Source organism: Danio aesculapii, chromosome 25, assembly GCF_903798145.1.
Source record: "Danio aesculapii chromosome 25, fDanAes4.1, whole genome shotgun sequence".
NCBI classification, from domain to species: Eukaryota; Metazoa; Chordata; class Actinopteri; order Cypriniformes; family Danionidae; genus Danio; species Danio aesculapii.
In genome coordinates, this window is record NC_079459.1 from 28,960,428 (window position 1) to 28,980,855 (window position 20,428).

General features: G+C 36.6%; 1 protein-coding gene across 1 annotated transcript; it reads right to left on the reverse strand.

Annotated features, from left to right (window-relative positions):
- Positions 1 to 1,301: 1,301 nt before the first annotated feature.
- LOC130219332 (intestinal mucin-like protein) lies at positions 1,302 to 16,180 on the reverse strand. The gene is made up of 20 exons (XM_056451711.1): positions 15,580 to 16,180; positions 14,756 to 15,003; positions 14,471 to 14,654; positions 13,908 to 14,268; positions 13,638 to 13,804; positions 13,468 to 13,537; positions 13,026 to 13,129; positions 12,307 to 12,338; positions 12,044 to 12,218; positions 11,714 to 11,754; positions 8,279 to 8,398; positions 8,077 to 8,175; positions 7,870 to 7,989; positions 5,422 to 5,520; positions 5,224 to 5,340; positions 4,806 to 4,904; positions 4,592 to 4,711; positions 2,739 to 2,778; positions 2,514 to 2,631; positions 1,302 to 1,743 (listed from the first exon to the last, which is right to left on the reverse strand). Exons 1-20 carry the CDS (start codon positions 16,013 to 16,015, stop codon positions 1,545 to 1,547), a joined length of 2,949 nt encoding a protein of 982 aa, XP_056307686.1. The 5' UTR covers positions 16,016 to 16,180; the 3' UTR covers positions 1,302 to 1,544.
- Positions 16,181 to 20,428: the final 4,248 nt, after the last annotated feature.

The window sequence follows — 20,428 nt, forward strand, 5'->3', positions numbered from 1 at the left end:
GTTCGGTCTTTACACACTTTTCTATTGGTGCACAAATAATTGGTCACTTTGACAGGATTGAATCCATAAGTTCACCGTATAGTTGTTGGGCTTGCATACAACCAAAAGTCAGTGTTTAAACATTGTGACAATGCAAGACGACTGGATCAACCAGTTGATCCACTTAATTATACATTGCTTTTTTATCTAATTGTAAAATCCATATCCTGTTTCTTGTTTATTCAGCAAATAAACAGTACTTAGATGTCTGTTATTATTAAAGACCTTACAGTAAATATGCAACGTCCATTACAATTGTTATTATATTAAGTCTATTTCTTATTAAACCAACACATGTGTTTTTATGTATGTTTGTTTGTTTTTTAATGATTTTTTACTTGATGCAAATTTCATCAAGTAAAAAATCATTTAAAATGATTGTAATTCTTATTCTTGTCAAATGCAAAAATCTTTCATTCATTCATTCATTCATTCATTTTCTTTTCGGCTTAGTCCCTTTATTAATCCGGGGTTGCCACAGCGGAATGGACCGCCAACTTATCCAGCACATGTTTTTTACGCAGCGGATGCCCTTCCAGCCGCAACCTATCTCTGGGAAACATCCATACACACTCACTCACTACAGACAATTTAGCCTTCACAATTCACCTGTACGTCATGTCTTTGGGCTGTGGGGGAATTTGGAGCACCCGGAGGAAACCCACGCGAACGCAGGGAGAACATGCAAACTCCACACAGAAACGCCAACCGACCCAGCAGAGGCTCGAACCAGTGACCTTCTTGCTGTGAGGCGACAGCACTACCTACTGCGCCACTGCGTTGCCCAAAAATCTTACATTTAAAAAATAACTTTTCCACAATGAATAATCAATGTAATCTTGCACTATTAAATTAGCTTTTATTTAAAAACAGATTAACATTTTTTTATTAGTTGTAATATTCTTTTTTGCTCCACTGTAAATGTTAAGCATAAATATAGCTAATTTGAGTGCTAAAATAAGTTTGGCATGTTTTGATGATCTTAATACTTAAATGCAACTTAAATATATTGCAGGCTCAGAAATACTGTAAATAGGGACTTGTATCCAAAAATCCCCCAGAAATGACCAAACAAAATCTCACAAATTAAAGAGACTGGGCAAAAATGAATTAATTACTAAACTATTATGCTTGTTATGTGTATATTTGGAAAATATATCAGTAATACCTTATCATAAGTTCTTTTAAAAGCATAATTTACAAAGTTTGTTGCAAATTCACAGGGCTGGCACTGAGAAGAATAAAAATCAGAGGACAGTATCTGATGCTCTTTATTATGCTTTATTTCGATTTTAATTCATTTCATTGGAAGGCAGGAAATACAGTATTATATGCATTAAAGAGAATGCCCCACAAATCACAAAGAAAAAAATAATGGTGCAAAATTTGGCAAAATAGCCATTAATGCACGTTAACACAGCAATCATTGACATTTTTAGGTGTAGAGTTTAAAATTTGTGCTTTTTTGTTCCATCAGATTGCATCATGTTCAGATCAGGATCGTGTCAATCATAATCTCCTTGTCTGAGGTTATTATAGTCTTCACACATGACAGGAGTGCATGTGCACGTCTCTATGTATGTGTAGATCTGAGAGATCTGCAGGTCACCTTCACACATCAGTGTCACCTCTCGAATGCTGGTTTTCTCCGCTTGGCAGCAAGAACAGCTGTTCGTCATGTTTCTATTGGTCCACATTGAATACCTGTGCAGGTTTTCAATAAGAGACAAGTCAGATGAATGTAAAATAAAAAATCTTAAAATTGCATGAAATTAATTGGATAAACAGCAATAAAAAAGAAGTGCTAATGCCACATAATCAGATTTGTTTATTGAAAATCTTTCAGCAACTGTTGTCAAATATTAAGGAAATATATATTATTGTAAATAGTCAATTATCTAACATGTTATTAACATTAAGTAGCATGAAACAGCTAGTTTAATCGATCAGAATTCTTTAGGGTGTGTTCAAACCAGGCATGGGACGATAACCATTTTCATGGTTTACCGCTATTTTCAAAAGCCAAGGTATTAAAACGCCCAAAAAAATTATGAAATACCATTCCTAAGGTATATGTAAAGGTTTTTTTATTGTAAATAAATCTGTATTTTTGAAACTATTGAAGATAGCAGAAGTCAATGATTTATTTAAATTATGTAGCCTGATGTGTTTACTGTTCCAAAATATTATAAATGTTTCCTAAAATGTACTATATTGTGTTTAATTGAAGAAACTAAGACATTTAAAAATAACTTATTTTAAAGCAGTAATCATAATACCGTGAAACCATGATATTTTTATCCAAGGTTATCACACCGTCAGAAACTTATGGCCCATGTCTAGTTCACACATGGCATCCAAAACATGAATGCCTTGCTGTTACTAAGACTTGCTCTTGCTAAGACTTTATAGTTCTGCTAATTCAAAATAAAAACAGAGTATGTTTGTGATCTACAGGTGTGCAGTGCTCTCACATTGATTTGGAGTCGCAGTGACCAGCGCAGGATGTGATTTCGACATCTTCAGTTGAAGAGCAATTATTGACTTTCAGACGAGTGACGTTCTTCACAGGAGCGCAGTTACGAGTTTCACCTGAGAGAAAACAGAGACAGGTAAGCCTGTGTCTCTAATGATGATTTGATAGTTAAATTGTTATTCCTTTTCTTAAGATTGTTTTATATAAGGACACAATATCTTACATATCGGGCAACATCCGTCCTCATCAAATCGCTTTGTTCCCTGCAAAAACACAATTTACAGAAATAACTGTCTATAAATCAAATCTCTAAATTGATACAGAAACAGAAATGGTTTTGCAAAACATTTTTAAATGTATTTTCATTCAGTTCCCACAAACTGCCTATTTGCACCAAATGAAATTCTGTAACCAAATGCTCCAACTGAATTAAAACATCACCCCTAAATAACTTTCACAAAGGAAGAGTAGCCACTGCATTGATCAACCACTGCAGTATTTATTCATTTTAAATAGCTTGAATTAATTTTTCTATTTTAATTTGTTAACATTTTATAAAACAAGTTTCAAGAAGAGTAAATGCTGATAAAGGTGAGTCAAATATGTTTTTATGCATGTCTTTGGCAGTTTCATTAACATTGACTGTAGTGTGGAACCTACAAAAAGGTAAGAAAAATGAAGTTAAATATGACAAAGTCTGTCTTTACTGACTGTAAAACCCAAAGTATGCTAGATTTTTTCATGCATACATTACTGTACACACACAGTTTTAAAGTAGTCTTTTTTAAAGTAGTCTTGTCACAATACTGGAGTTTCCAACTTTAATACAATACATCTAAAACTATTGATGTTCAATACCATTTCCGATACCGTAGGGAACAAATGCAGCAACATTAAAAGTACCCAAATGCAAAATAAAAGTAAAACCATAACTAAACCATATAGTGCTTATATCATGTACATCAACAGTCCTTAAGCCTAAAAGGCAATAAATTACAAAAACAAAACTAGTTAGTGCAGTCTCATATTATTTTCTGATTAAAACAAGTGTTTAATCTTTTATTCATTCATTTTCCTTCGACTTAGTCCCTTTATTAATCCAGGGTCACCACAGTGGAATGAACTGCCAGCTTATCCTGCATATGTTTTCCAGCTGCAACCCATCACTGGGAAACATCCATGCACAGTCATTCACACACACTACGGACAATTTAGCCTACCCAATTCACTTATTATGGTGTGGAGCGCATGTTTTTAGACTTGTGGGGGAAACCGGAGCAACACGGGGAGAACATGCAAACTCCACACAGAAATGCCAACTGACCAAGCCGAGGCTTGAACCAGCGACCTTCTTGCTGTGAGGCGAATGTGCTACCCACTGCGCCACCGTGCAGTTTGAACTATTTTCCTTACACTCAGAAATAAAGGTACGCGAGCTGTCACTGGGGTGGTACCTTTTCAAAAGGTACATATTTGTACTTAAAGGGTCCATATTGGTACCTCAAAAGTATATATTAGTACCTAAAAATTTTAAGAGGAACACTTTCGTACTTTTTAGGTACTAATATGTACCCTTGAGGTATTAATATGGATCTTTAAGGTACACATTTGTACCTTTTGGAAAGGTACCACCCCAGTGACCGCTCGCGTACCTTTATTTCTGAGAGTGTACAATAACCTTTGTTTAAAAGTTTTCCATATTTACTGCTGAGAATACTGACCTGACCTATATTTATTATTATTATTATTGTATTATTTAATGTATTATTGTATTATTATATCATATAAAACTAGGATAGGATATTTGAAAAACAAATCCTTAGCCTTTAGCCCTATATAAATGTAAAATTTCAACAATAATAATAATAATAATAAGAAGAAGAATACTGCATTTTATTTAAAGGCGCCATTCTTGACACTCAAGGTCACGTACAAAACAGCAAGACAGTCAGTGATGGTCTTAAAATGTCTTACATTTAACTTTTTTAAACCCTGTTTAAGCTACATTTAAACCCTGGGAAAGCAAAACGCACACAAATGCAAAGAGTGTTAATGTGTGCTGGAGATTCTACTTACTTCCACACAGTTATCTTGATTAAAGGAAGGACATTTTTTATAACTCTCCTTTATCGTGAACACGTCATTCCTTTTCAGACAAGTGACATTCATGCACGTGAAATTATACCTCAGTCCTTCCTAAACAAAAAGACAGACAGACAGACTGCATTAATCTTAAAGTACAGAGCAGATTCTTTATCTGAGGAACATTTGTGAATGTTTCCAAATGTACCTGGAGAACATGTGTGGTTTTGTCTGGTGCATCATAAATACAGGCCACTTGTACGCACGACCCACAGCACTCGCCATCTTTTTTCACATATTGAAAACCCTGTGGATTAACATGTTTAAAGTTTTAATAATCCAACAGATGGTGAGAACATAATGCTGGTGTTGTATTGACACAGTTGTATGTGTATAACGCACATGCTCAAACACCACCAACTTCACTTTAATATGAAAAATGTGTGTTTTTATTCATACATGTTAAGTGCCATTCTTTAAAAATGTATTGATGTTCTGTTGTTTTGCTTATATATAAATATGCATAAATATATATATGGATATTTTGATGGAAAAAAGAGAATATTTAGAGGAAAGTAAGTCATTGCTAATCAACTGGTGTGACATTGAGTAGAGGATTTACTTACAGACACACAGGCTTCTGAACTCTGAATACATTCCGTGCTGGTTATGTTCAACTCAAACGAGCCATTAACCTGATTGCAGGTAACAGTTTGACATTCATATTCGAATTTTTCTTCATCCTAAACAAAACGACAGACAGGTATGTGAAGGTTAATGAGCTGTCTGAATGAAGAAAATATAGAGAGTGGTCTCCAATGTACCTTGAGAATATGTATGGTGTTGTCTGGTGAATGATAAATACAGGCCACTGGTTCACATGTTCCACAGCACCCGCCGTCTTTCGTCACATATTTAAACCCCTTGGTGAGGAAAAACAAGTTTATAGTGTATTGTAGTTTTAGTATGTCAGCAGCAGTGGATGTTACGGATAAGGTTTTAATGTTCTTACTTCCAAATAACTTTACAGTTGACTCAATCTTACATTACAGAGCATAAATCCAAGGAATGTTTGGGAATCGAAATATTATCCAATATAATCCTAACCGGCTTGTTTCATCTAATCTAAATACTAAAGTACTTGATGTAACTAAAGCTTTTGCACATTGCTATTTATGCCACTATACCAGGCATGGGCAAACTCGATCCTCGAGGGCCAGTGTCCCTGCAGAGTTTTGCTCCAACACTAATCAAACACACCTGAACACCCTAATTAGTGTCTTTAAGATCACTAGAAAGCTACAAGCAGGTGTGTTTGATTAGGGTTGGTGCAAAACTATGCAGGGACACCGGCCCTCCAGGATCGAGTTTGCCCATCCCTGCACTATACTGTAATTTTAAAGGATCTAAAGGGATAGTTAATTAAGTCATCATTAAATAAAGTCATAATTGTTCCTGCTGTTGCTCTAATTCTGTACTATGCTATGCACTATGCTCTTCTTTTTTGGGCAAACAAAAATAAAATAAAAAAAATCTCCTGCTTACACTTGTAATCATCGTCTTGTCCATATAACGGCGAGGAATAGCTTTTAAAAAAGAAGCCAACGTATCAGAGAATAGTCTTATGCAACACGTTATATATCCAAAGTTGAAAATTGGTTAAAGGACAGGGGAAAAATAAAAAATACAGAAATTTAACGTTTGATTTAAAATCCTGACATTGGGCTTCCAACTAACTACTACTCAAAAACAAGAAATCAAGGTTATTACATAAAACCCAACCTAAAACACAATGCGGCAGCTAGCACTCTGCAACTCTCATGTGGTCGCCTACTGAAGCTAAGGAGGGCAGTACCTAGATAGGAGAACACATAGGAAAGCCAGGTCTGTGTAGGTCCTAATGCCCCAGTATATTGATGGGGAATCTATACTGCTCAGTGAGCACCGTCTTCGGATGAGACATTAAACCTAGGTCCTGACTAATGCAATGTTAGGTCATTAAAAATCCCAGGATGTCCTTCGAAAAAGAGTAGGGGCTTAACCCCCAGCACCCTGGCCAAATTTGCCCACTGGCCTCTGTCCATCATGGCCTCTTAACCATCCCCATATCATAATTGGTTTCATCACTCTGTCTCCTCTCCACCAATCAGCTGGTGTGTGGTGTGCCATCGTGTCATCCAGGAGGATGCTGCACACTGGTGGTGGATGAGGAGATTCTCCCCAAAAATGTGTAAAGCGCTTCGAGTGTCCAGAAAAGCGCTATATAAATGTAAGGAATCATTATTATTATTAATCTATGTACTTTATTCTTTGAGGTTAATATGTCTTTTGTGTTGATTGCAACAAGTTACAATAATGACAATAATATCTGTCAGTTGTAATTGATATTTGACAACAGTTCCGGTCTGTTAAAGTGGAAATATCCAACTTGAGATTTCTAGGCATCGTGTTTTATTTATTTTGTTTTTTATATACAATTTTCTGTCATCTTGTCACTTGTGTGTTTTGCCTGGGCTAAGATTGAACTAATAAAAATCCAAGAATGTACAATTCTGCAAAAAGAATGATGACCAAAGTCAGGATTTTTGTTATAATATATTTTGTTATATGTATTAAATTTCATGTTGTTTTTTATGTCACCCCACTGAATAACCACAGAACACTTGGATTACAAGTTGTGTTTGTTTCAATCGACGATTCTGAGATTTTTATCTTTATCAAGTATAAAGTTGGTTGTCTTTTACTGGATTACCAAAATACTTTTTTTCCCTCCAAATTTCTCGATTTGTGGTCTGGGAAAACACCATCAACACCAGGGTAAGGAAATACAAATGAATAGTTCAGTTACAAAAACCTCTAAGTGCCATTAAATTGTTACATTTTCTCAGCTTTCTTTGTTTATGTTGAGTTATTTCACTTTAAAACCAGGAAAAGAACTTACTCCTTGCCGTAAGTGTGATATTACTTAACCTACACACCTACGCCTGATAACAATTTTAGAGGAAAATTTGAGACTGTTTTTGCATCTGAACTCTTCACATTTATTTCATTTTTTGAGTGAACTACTTCTTTAATTATGAACTATGACAAAAATAACTTTAACTTTGATTAATAACTTTGATTAAAATGAACTGTGTAGAACTGAATATCAGATGTAATCACACAGTGCTTCATTGTGGCTATGCAAACATCCTCAATAAATGGAAGAACCTGGAATAAGCAATAGCCAAAATACAGTGTGTGGTGTGTAGAGTCGAGGAGATCATACTTACATACTCACAGACGTGCGTACTCGAGTACGGACACACTGTTTTGCTTTTCTCAATCAAAAATGAGCCATTTATTTCATGACAGGAAACAGTTTCACATGTAAAATTCTTGACATCTCCATCCTAACAAAAGACAGACAGAGTACATTAAGACTTTGACATATGATTAAATGTAAGAGAGAAGAAGTTTAAGAATGTTGTCAAACATACATAAAGAATGTGTTTAGTGTTGTCCTCTCTATAATAAATGCAGCTTATTAGTTTACATGTTCCACAGCACTCTCCATCTTGTTTCACATATTCAAACCCCTATGGAGATAAAAGTAGATATTATGGAGCAGTAACTGTATTCTTTACTGTATTTTCAAACCAGACAGCAGCACTCATGCAAACAGACCACAATGCAAATTACCTCAAGGCACTCGTCATCAGGGCACATTTCAGGATAACAATTCATTTGATATAGTTCAGTCCATGGGTCCCATGCACAGTTACATTCAACACAAGGCTCTACGTGGATTTTAGTCCCAGGCTAGAAAGAAGAAAAGATGGAACAAAGTGAAAGCAATGTAGGAAGCTGAAGAAATTTTCAATCTATTTGCCTTATCTTGCAATGGCAAAGTATGGCTTTTGACTTACGATTCATTGGCTACAGTTACATGCACCCAAATAATCTGTTTGTAATCAGATTGATGGTTCAATTGGATAAATAAAAACATTCACATAAATGCAGTTATGGAACCGATTGAGCTTTTGGTTGAATTGGAAGTGGTGGATCATCCTATTTTTAATCCAGTCTAAAAGCAAGTAATGGTCATGTCATCATCACTACTTTCTTCATTGTATTCAGACGTCTCTGGGACACATGCACGGTGCAATGTTGACATGCATTAGCCTGCACATATTTAGATTTTTAACCTAAATTTAAGTTTGAATTAGCCCTGTAAATAATATAATTAAAATTAAATAAATTATTAATTAATTAATAATAATTAATAAATTATTAATTAAAGTATTCATTTAATTATTTTCCTTTGGCTTAGTCCCTTATTTATCAGGGGTCGCCACAACGAAATGAACAACCAACTATACTGGCATATGTTTTAAGCAGCAGATGCCCAGTAATTGGAAACACCCATACACACTCAACATATGGCAACTTTTGTCTATTCAATTCACCTATAGTGCATGTCCGGAGCACCCGGAGGAAGCACATGCCAACACGGGGAGAACATGCAAACTCCACACAGAACTGCCAAATGATCCAGCCGGGACTCAAACCAGCGACATTCTTGCTGTATGGTGACAGTGCTTACCATGCTGCCATGCCGCCCCACAGAAGTTAAATATTATAATTCAGAATTAATAAATAAAATACTCAAGGCTATTAAATGGTTTTCTTAATAATGTGTGAATTAATGTGTTTGAAATTACATTTAATATTTCTATTTTCAGACACGATAACCTACTTAAAAAATAAAAAAACAATATTTAAAAAAAAAACTTTCTTAAATGCAGAATGCAAGCATTAATCAGAATGTATATAAAACACTTATAAAAGGATATTTGAATTATATTACAGAGTACATGTAAACAGCATGATCGGATTCAATTAGTTTGGATTGATGAAAATTAATGCATGAAAACAGCATAATGCATAATGTAAATTGCTAGGAATAACAAATGGCTGTAAATGGTCAAACTACTTGGTCTACAAACTAGTTTGCAACATCAGCATAGTAAGCTTTTTATTGGCTTAAAGGAGTGGTCCACTACGATATCATATTTTAAACTTTAGTTCATGTGTAATGTAGATGTGTGAACATAAACAACATCTCGGAATGTAATATGCTCAAAGTTTAGTGCAAAGGGAGACATTCGCTTTTACAGAGTTAGCTTAGCAAAGCCTACAGCAAACAAAGTTTGGGGGATAAAAAAAAATACATCCGGGTTAATGAGATCATAGGGATTTCTGGTTACATGCATTCGCATACACCGTCGCAGCAACCAGGCGTGGCCAGAGGCGCTGTAATGTTGTCCGCTTGATAAGTGTGACTTCACGTGAAGCGGCTTCCGGGTCCAAGCGTTCTATCAACCTCTATGGAGAAACTTATCAAATGGTAATAATAAACATTTACAAAGCGCTGTAATACTTTCAAAACTCATGATCGAAATATATATATATATATATCCATGCCTAATATCCGTTGGCAAGAAAGTGATACATTTTTTTATAAGTTGTTAAAATTTTTTTATTTGTGATGCAGCAAGTCCAGAGACCGATGTGTACACTATGACTTTTTATAAAGTTCACTTTAATGTGTGATAGGACTAAAAAGTGGCCATAAACAAATCTTTTCTCAATTCAAATGAGTAGCTTGGACCCGGAAACAGTATTCCATACATCACCGATACGTCACGACTTAACAAGCGGATAGCAGGGAAGCTAAAACGCTGCTATTTGCATTTTGCTTATTTTGTTTCTATATTTGGGATTCCAAGGGACAGGACACAAAGACAGAAGTGCTTACAATTTAAATTTATCTATGTTCCAGAGAATTATAATAAATGTATAACTAGCATTTGACAAAAGACAGCATCCAGAATCTCCCAGTTCAGTGCTGGATTCGGCTAAAAACTTCTCAAAGAAGGAGCAGCTCCAACCATAATAGACAAAGCTGTGAATTGTGAACCACAACCTGTGAGTGTTTTTATTTGTTAAAATTGATCAATTACATGCACAGTTTCTAGCGTTAACAATATGTTGTAGCAAAGACGGATGTTAACAACAGCAAATGCTGTTTAGCACTGCTAACAATTTAGCCACAAATTCAAAAGCTCCTGATTTTAGCTACAAAATCAGTCAAACCCCTGTAAACACCCACAATCTTCACCAGCGCGCACAGAGTCTCTCTATGCGGCCAATTTCCCTGTGTTCTACATCTTAAATAACAAACTTGCAAAAGATATGTGAACGTTTCATATTAATTACACATGCTTATTCTGAATAAATGTATTAGATACTTGTCAGATTTTATTTTAGAAAGCAAGAGTGAGGTTCAACCCGCTTGTTAAGTAAGGAATACTGTTTCCAGTCCAAGCAGCTACTCATTTGATTTAAGAAAATTTTTGTTTATGGCCACTTTTTAGTCATATCACACTTTAAAGTGAATTTTATATAAAGTCATAGTGTACACATCGGTCTCTGGACTTGCTGCAAAATACCAACATTTTAATAATTCATATTCAATTAATCACTTTCTGGCCATTGGATATTAGGCATGGTTATATATATTGCGGTCGTGATTTTCGAAAATATCATATCGCTTTGTAAACGTTTATTATTACCATTTGATGAGTCTCGCCATACAGTTTGATAGAGCGATTGGACCCGGAAGCCGCTTCGTGTGACGTCACACTTAACAAGCAGACTGTGTACTCTTCATTTTTTGGTCAGATTCAAGGACAAACTACTGCTTTTCTGACTGACTGTTTACAACGGCTGACTGACTGTTACACATGCTTCCTGGTGACATGGAGCCGATCCGCTAATCACAGCATTATGTTCTCTGGCAAATCAAAGGGTGGGCTTTTTGGAGGAACTAGGAAAAATGACAATTGCTTTCATGTTAGCTGAGTGGGTGTATATAATCAAAGTAAGATATATGAAAAAAAACATATATATATTTTTTTTTTTTACAAATGAAGCAAGCCTTAAAAATACACTGTGAACCAACCCTTTAAAATTAGACAATTACAATTAGGCTACAATGACCAAGTCCACTTTAATATGAAAAGAAAGGTTAAATAAAGTTTTTTTGTTGAACAATTTCATGTTTTTAATTACCTTACACTCTGTGTTGTTGAAGGCACACAGTTCTTTTGGCTCTGTAGAAGCAACACACACACACACACATTAAAAAGAGTCTCAGTAAATTCATGCCAAACAAACAACCTGATCGAAGTGCATAGAACAAATAGTGATAGCGCATCTGATTTGTGGACAGAAGTCTCCATTATGGTGCACAATTATTTCAAATCCGACCCCACACTTTTCTCTTAAAGTGGGCACATGCTACAATCTACATCATGAAACAGAGTGAGAGAAAGCTTCAATCACATAACACACATAATTCTGAAGCAAACCCAGTTTTAAAAAGAAACAAACTCCTCTTACTGCAAACTTGTCTTCTGCAGCATGGCTCTGATGGATCGGTGACATTGACCAGCATGAAGGGCTCAGTGCAGTTCACAGGAGGCACATTGGGACACTTCATGGGTTTACAGATGACTGACATCCTGGCCTTATCACAGACACAGTCCTCACAGTTGTGCGTATAATTCTCATTAAACTGCAGCAAACAAAAAACAAAAATTGCATAATGGCACAGGGATGCTCCTTTAGGAAGTGACTATTGAACAGGTTTAAATCTTGTATACCTCAATTGGTTTCCCAGATTGGTCCAAGCATCCTACAAGAAAAGACAGATACATTTTAAAACAGGCTATGGGATGCAGGTGCAAGTTATCGATTATATATTATAAGCCACAAATAATAACTTGACTTCTAGTTGATCATTTGGAAAAGTGGCAGAAGGTCACTTTTTCAGATGAATCATCTGTTGAACTGCATCCTAATCATCACAAATACTGCAGAAGACCTATTGGACCCGCATGGAGCCAAGATTCTGACAGAAATCAGTCAAGTTTGGTGAAGGAAAAATCATGATTTGGGGTTACATTCAGTATGGGGGCGTGCGGGAGATCTGCAGAGTGGATGGCAACATCAACAGCCTGAGGTATAAAGACATTTGTGCTGCCCATTACATTACAAACCACAGGAGAGGGCAGGATAGCGCCCCTTCTCATCCTCCACATCAAGGTTCCTGAAAGCAAAGAAGGTCAAGGTGCTCCAGGATTGGCCAGCCTAGTCACCAGACATCAACATTATTGAGCATGTCTGGGGTAAGATGGAGAATGCATTGAAGATGTATCCAAAGAATCTTGAGTCCTGCAAGAACGCCACTTCTGATACCAAATGATCAACTAGAAGTCAAGTTATTATTTGATGTTCCTAAAACTTGGATAGGCGACAAGACTTTTGTCGGGTAGTGTATATAAAGAGGTATAGTAATATGACAGAGACTATGGCTTCTCACCACAGGGTTGTGGCACACAGACTCCAGAATCCTTGGTGAAGAGTGTTGTGTTCTGACTACAGAAGCAGCCTTCTGTGGACACTGTAATGTTGCTCTCCATTTGTCTATAAGCAAATATTTTACAGTGTGTAACTTACAATACATCCGTTATCACATCAATAATGTAATAATGGGATATTTTATTTCAGAGAGGCCAATTCCAATTTTCTGCTAAGATTAGATTTCTTTTAACAACTAATAAATGTCAGTAAAACCATACTGAACCTGAATAGTTTAGATGGAAATAAATCATATATACATTTGACTAGACATCCTATCTTAATGGAGTAATAATAAAAGAAAAAAAAAAACATATCTCGGCCTAATAGTATGCCACTAGTTAATAAAGTGTTACTATATATATTTTCCACAACCATTTCAATTATAAGGAAAAAAGCCATACTTGTCTCTACATGTTGGTGGATCAAATGAACCACAAGGCAAGAACACTTTATCTTCTGAACATCCAATATCTGAGGAAGAAATTTATCTTTCAGAATATTTACTTGTAAATTGCTTTACTGATTTTTATAAAACGTAAATGAAATCTATTTATTTTATTGATGAACTTACTGCATTGGCTTGTGTAGTTCCTCCAGTATATGCAGACCCCAAACATAGCACAAACGCTGGCGTAGCTCTGCAGAGTGGCACACACTCCAGCAGGGTTATTACTGCTATCATACTGGCAGGCTAAAAAGAAGTTTTCAGGAGGCACGTGGGAATGGCACGCTTCAAACCTGAGAATGTTCACAATGAAGAAATTTTACTAAAAGCAAATATCACTCTCAAGATGAAAAGTTTGTTGAATTTAGTTTAATTACACCAACAGAATGAACTGACGTGGTGTTAAGTAGATAGCAGTCAGGGTGGGGTGACTTAGGTGTAGCTGAAGGTCCAGCTGTATGTGTAGCTGTAGGTGCAGCTGTAGGCATAGCTGTAGATGTAGCTGAAGGTCCAGCTGTATGTGTAGGTGCAGCTGTAGGCGTAGCTGTAGATGTAGCTGAAGGTCCAGCTGTAGGTGTAGCTGTAGGTGCAGCTGAAGGCATAGCTGTAGGTGCACCTGTAAGTGTAGATGTAGGTGTAGCTGTAGGTAATAGAGCTGGTGGAGTGCAAACTGTATTATTCCAGTTCTCTGCCATTGCTTTACAGTCGTTTGCCAAGGATCCAGGGCAATCATCAGTCTGGTTGTTGTTGCATGTTCCTTAGTAAGAATTATTTGAAACAGTTAATGTTCATACTGTACAAGAACATTTACTTCAACAACAATCATATTATTGTCCACATATTGTTTTATCAAACACAATGCATCTTTTTTTTCTAAAATGTTCACAAAATATTCTTTTATCTGATATAAACTAAACTATTTCATCTCAAATAATTATTTTTTTATTGTGCTGGCTTACCACATTGGCCTTCTGTGTTTTTTCCAAAATACTGGAATGGCAGATTGATGCTGAAGCCAGAGACTCCAAATAGTACATAGGCATTGAGCTTTGGAATTTCCAGTAATAAGTTCAGGTCTGAGCTAATAACCCTCACACCATTATTAACATATGGCAGTGTTAGCATATCATTTCCCTCCAGAGCCTTATAAAAAACAGACAAGAACAAATAAAACATTTACAAGACAGTGAATAGTAAAGACTTAAAAACATCTTTGTTCAGTCGAGCTATACTGTAAATCTCACCTCTAGATTTGCTCCTCCAATTAGCCTCTGATTCCTAAGTGTAATGTTTTGTTCGTTGTAAGACACAATAAGAGATCTGGGACAGGATACGTTCTCAGCAGGGTCACAGTAGACTTTCTCAATGTAGATTGTTAAGTTGAATTGAGGGCTAATTTCCTTCATTAAAATATAAGTGCAGTTTCCTTGGTAAGTGTAATAGAGTCCATCAAATGTAATGTAATGGGAGTCACCCCAGCCTTGACAAAAGCCTATGATTAGTAGAGGGTGTACAATAAAATAGGTTAGGGACTAACATTTATTAGATCCTTTTCCTTTTAAATAATAAAATAATTCTTTACCAAAAAAAGATTAATAATTTAGTCATTTTACTGATGTCCCACATGTATATGAGTTTCTTTGTTTCAGCAGAACATAACATATATATATATTTTAATGGAAAATTTAAATATGCTGATGCTTATGTAAAGTAACTGCATCACAGTAAACTGTAAGTTCATTATTTATACTAATTTAACCTAGCATTTTGCATATTAAAGTTCTTATTCACACACACACACACTTTTTATTGCTTGAGAAGACATTAATTCATCCACTAGACCACAGGTTACTTATGTTTTTTTTTTTTTGGTTTTGTTTGTTGGTTTCCACTTGTGTTTGATGAATTCAATGAGACAGACACTTTTAATTAGTTTGTCTTCATCTCAAAAAAGAAAGTCATATACATTTGTATTTGTAAAAGTGAACAGCAGAAATTAGGACATCAGTATATATTTTATTACTCTGATGACAACAAATTTAGAGCTTGAGAAGAAGAGCATACTTACAATCACAGACGTAATAAGGACAACAATTGTGATCATCCTCAAACAGCACACTTGGTTGGTGATTTTGACAAGTGATGTTTTGCGGTGGAAGACAATTCCGACGAACAGGCGTGGCGCTTCCATGTATGATTGTACAGTCATAACATGATGGTGGGGTTGTAACTACTGGTAAAGCAGGTGTTCTGTGAGGAGTTTTACTAGTTGTAGATTTTACTTTAGTTGCTGTAGATGGTGTCATAGTAGTTGTAGTATTGGGAGTGGCTGTTGAGGTAGGTGTTGTGGTAGAAGATGTTATTGTAGATGTTATTTTTGTTGTTGTTGTCAATGGCGTCGGAGGAGTTGTAGTAATGGATGTGGTTGTAATTGTTGAAGTAGGAGTTGTGCCAGAAGTTGTACTACCTGGAGATTTTATTTCAGTTGCTGTAGATGGTGTCATAGTAGTTGTCGTAGGTGTTGTGCCAGAAGATATACTAGTTGTAGATGATATTTCTGATGTTGTAGATAGTGTCGGAGGAGTAATGGATGTGGTTGTAAATGTTGAAGTAGGAGTTGTGCCAGTAGTTGTACTACCAGGAGATTTTATTTCAGTTGCTGTAGATGGTGTCATAGTAGTTGTAGTATTGGGAGTGGCTGTTGAAGTAGGTGTTGAGCCAGAAGATATACTAGTTGTAGATGATATTTCTGATGTTGTAGATGGTGTCGGAGAAGTAATGGATGTGGTTGTAAATGTTGAAGTAGGTGTTATGCCAGTAGTTGTACTACCTGGAGATTTTATTTCAGATGGTGTCATAGTAGTTGTAGTATTGGGAGTGGCTGTTGAAGTAGGTGTTGTGCCAGAAGATATACTAGTTGTAGATGATATTTCTGATGTTGTAGATGGTGTCGGAGGAGTAATGGATGTGGTTGTGAATGTTGAAGTAGGTGTTATGCCAGTAGTTGTACTACCTGGAGATTTTATTTCAGTTGCTGTAGATGGTGTCATAGTAGTTGTAGTATTGGGAGTGGCTGTTGAAGTAGGTGTTGAGCCAGAAGATATACTAGTTGTAGATAATATTTCTGATGTTGTAGATGGTGTCGGAGGAGTAATGGATGTGGTTGTAAATGTTGAAGTAGGTGTTATGCCAGTAGTTGTACTACCTGGAGATTTTATTTCAGTTGCTGTAGATGGTGTCATAGTAGTTGTAGTATTGGGAGTGGCTGTTGAAGTAGGTGTTGAGCCAGAAGATATACTAGTTGTAGATGATATTTCTGATGTTGTAGATGGTGTTGGAGGAGTAATGGATGTGGTTGTAAATGTTGAAGTAGGTGTTATGCCAGTAGTTGTACTACCTGGAGATTTTATTTCAGTTACTGTAGATGGTGTCATAGTAGTTGTAGTATTGGGAGTGGCTGTTGAAGTAGGTGTTGAGCCAGAAGATATACTAGTTGTAGATGATATTTCTGATGTTGTAGATAGTGTCGGAGGAGTAATGGATGTGGTTGTAAATGTTGAAGTAGGAGTTGTGCCAGTAGTTGTACTACCAGGAGATTTTATTTCAGTTGCTGTAGATGGTGTCATAGTAGTTGTAGTATTGGGAGTGGCTGTTGAAGTAGGTGTTGAGCCAGAAGATATACTAGTTGTAGATGATATTTCTGATGTTGTAGATGGTGTCGGAGAAGTAATGGATGTGGTTGTAAATGTTGAAGTAGGTGTTATGCCAGTAGTTGTACTACCTGGAGATTTTATTTCAGATGGTGTCATAGTAGTTGTAGTATTGGGAGTGGCTGTTGAAGTAGGTGTTGTGCCAGAAGATATACTAGTTGTAGATGATATTTCTGATGTTGTAGATGGTGTCGGAGGAGTAATGGATGTGGTTGTAAATGTTAAAGTAAGAGTTGTGCCAGTAGTTGTACTACCTGGAGATTTTATTTCAGTTGCTGTAGATGGTGTCATAGTAGTTGTAGTATTGGGAGTGGCTGTTGAAGTAGGTGTTGAGCCAGAAGATATACTAGTTGTAGATGATATTTCTGATGTTGTAGATGGTGTCGGAGGAGTAATGGATGTGGTTGTAAATGTTGAAGTAGGTGTTATGCCAGTAGTTGTACTACCTGGAGATTTTATTTCAGTTACTGTAGATGGTGTCATAGTAGTTGTAGTATTGGGAGTGACTGTTGAAGTTGGTGTTGAGCCAGAAGATATACTAGTTGTAGATGATATTTCTGATGTTGTAGATGGCGTCAGAGGAGTAGTAGTAATGGATGTGGTTGTAAATGTTGAAGTGGGAGTTGTGCCAGTAGTTGTACTACCTGGAGATTTTATTTCAGTTACTGTAGATGGTGTCATAGTAGTTGTAGTATTGGGAGTGGCTGTTGAAGTAGGTGTTGAGCCAGAAGATATACTAGTTGTAGATGATATTTCTGATGTTGTAGATGGCGTCAGAGGAGTTGTAGTAATGGATGTGGTTGTAAATGTTGAAGTAGGAGTTGTGCCAGAAGTTGTACTACCTGGAGATTTTATTTCAGTTGCTGTAGATGGTGTCATAGTAGTTGTAGTATTGGCAGTGGCGGTTGAAGTAGGTGTTGAGCCAGAAGATATACTAGTTGTAGATGATATTTCTGATGTTGTAGATGGTGTCGGAGGAGTAATGGATGTGGTTGTAAATGTTGAAGTAGGTGTTATGCCAGTAGTTGTACTACCTGGAGATTTTGTTTCAGTTGCTGTAGATGGTGTCATAGTAGTTGTGGTATTGGGAGTGGCAGTTGAAGTAGGTGTTGAGCCAGAAGATATACTAGTTGTAGATGATATTTCTGATGTTGTAGATGGTGTTGGAGGAGTAATGGATGTGGTTGTAAATGTTGAAGTAGGAGTTGTGCCAGTAGTTGTACTACCTGGAGATTTTATTTCAGTTGCTGTAGATGGTGTCATAGTAGTTGTAGTATTGGCAGTGGCGGTTGAAGTAGGTGTTGAGCCAGAAGATATACTAGTTGTAGATGATATTTCTGATGTTGTAGATGGTGTCGGAGGAGTAATGGATGTGGTTGTATATGTTGAAGTAGGAGTTGTGCCAGTAGTTGTACTACCTGGAGATTTTATTTCAGTTGCTGTAGATGGTGTCATAGTAGTTGTAGTATTGGGAGTGGCTGTTGAAGTAGGTGTTGAGCCAGAAGATATACTACTTGTAGATGATATTTCTGATGTTGTAGATGGTGTTGGAGGAGTAATGGATGTGGTTGTAAATGTTGAAGTGGGAGTTGTGCCAGTAGTTGTACTACCTGGAGATTTTATTTCAGTTGCTGTAGATGGTGTCATAGTAGTTGTAGTATTGGCAGTGGCGGTTGAAGTAGGTGTTGAGCCAGAAGATATACTAGTTGTAGATGATATTTCTGATGTTGTAGATGGTGTCGGAGGAGTAATGGATGTGGTTGTATATGTTGAAGTAGGAGTTGTGCCAGTAGTTGTACTACCTGGAGATTTTATTTCAGTTGCTGTAGATGGTGTCATAGTAGTTGTAGTATTGGGAGTGGCTGTTGAAGTAGGTGTTGAGCCAGAAGATATACTAGTTGTAGATGATATTTCTGATGTTGTAGATGGCGTCAGAGGAGTTGTAGTAATGGATGTGGTTGTAAATGTTGAAGTAGGAGTTGTGCCAGAAGTTGTACTACCTGGAGATTTTATTTCAGTTGCTGTAGATGGTGTCATAGTAGTTGTAGTATTGGGAGTGGCTGTTGAAGTAGGTGTTGTGCCAGAAGATATACTAGTTGTAGATGATATTTCTGATGTTGTAGATGGTGTCGGAGGAGTAATAGATGTGGTTGTAAATGTTGAAGTAGGTGTTATGCCAGTAGTTGTACTACCTGGAGATTTTATTTCAGTTGCTGTAGATGGTGTCATAGTAGTTGTGGTATTGGGAGTGGCAGTTGAAGTAGGTGTTGAGCCAGAAGATATACTAGTTGTAGATGATATTTCTGATGTTGTAGATGGTGTTGGAGGAGTAATGGATGTGGTTGTAAATGTTGAAGTAGGAGTTGTGCCAGTAGTTGTACTACCTGGAGATTTTATTTCAGTTGCTGTAGATGGTGTCATAGTAGTTGTAGTATTGGCAGTGGCGGTTGAAGTAGGTGTTGAGCCAGAAGATATACTAGTTGTAGATGATATTTCTGATGTTGTAGATGGTGTCGGAGGAGTAATGGATGTGGTTGTATATGTTGAAGTAGGAGTTGTGCCAGTAGTTGTACTACCTGGAGATTTTATTTCAGTTGCTGTAGATGGTGTCATAGTAGTTGTAGTATTGGGAGTGGCTGTTGAAGTAGGTGTTGAGCCAGAAGATATACTACTTGTAGATGATATTTCTGATGTTGTAGATGGTGTTGGAGGAGTAATGGATGTGGTTGTAAATGTTGAAGTGGGAGTTGTGCCAGTAGTTGTACTACCTGGAGATTTTATTTCAGTTGCTGTAGATGGTGTCATAGTAGTTGTAGTATTGGCAGTGGCGGTTGAAGTAGGTGTTGAGCCAGAAGATATACTAGTTGTAGATGATATTTCTGATGTTGTAGATGGTGTCGGAGGAGTAATGGATGTGGTTGTATATGTTGAAGTAGGAGTTGTGCCAGTAGTTGTACTACCTGGAGATTTTATTTCAGTTGCTGTAGATGGTGTCATAGTAGTTGTAGTATTGGGAGTGGCTGTTGAAGTAGGTGTTGAGCCAGAAGATATACTAGTTGTAGATGATATTTCTGATGTTGTAGATGGCGTCAGAGGAGTTGTAGTAATGGATGTGGTTGTAAATGTTGAAGTAGGAGTTGTGCCAGAAGTTGTACTACCTGGAGATTTTATTTCAGTTGCTGTAGATGGTGTCATAGTAGTTGTAGT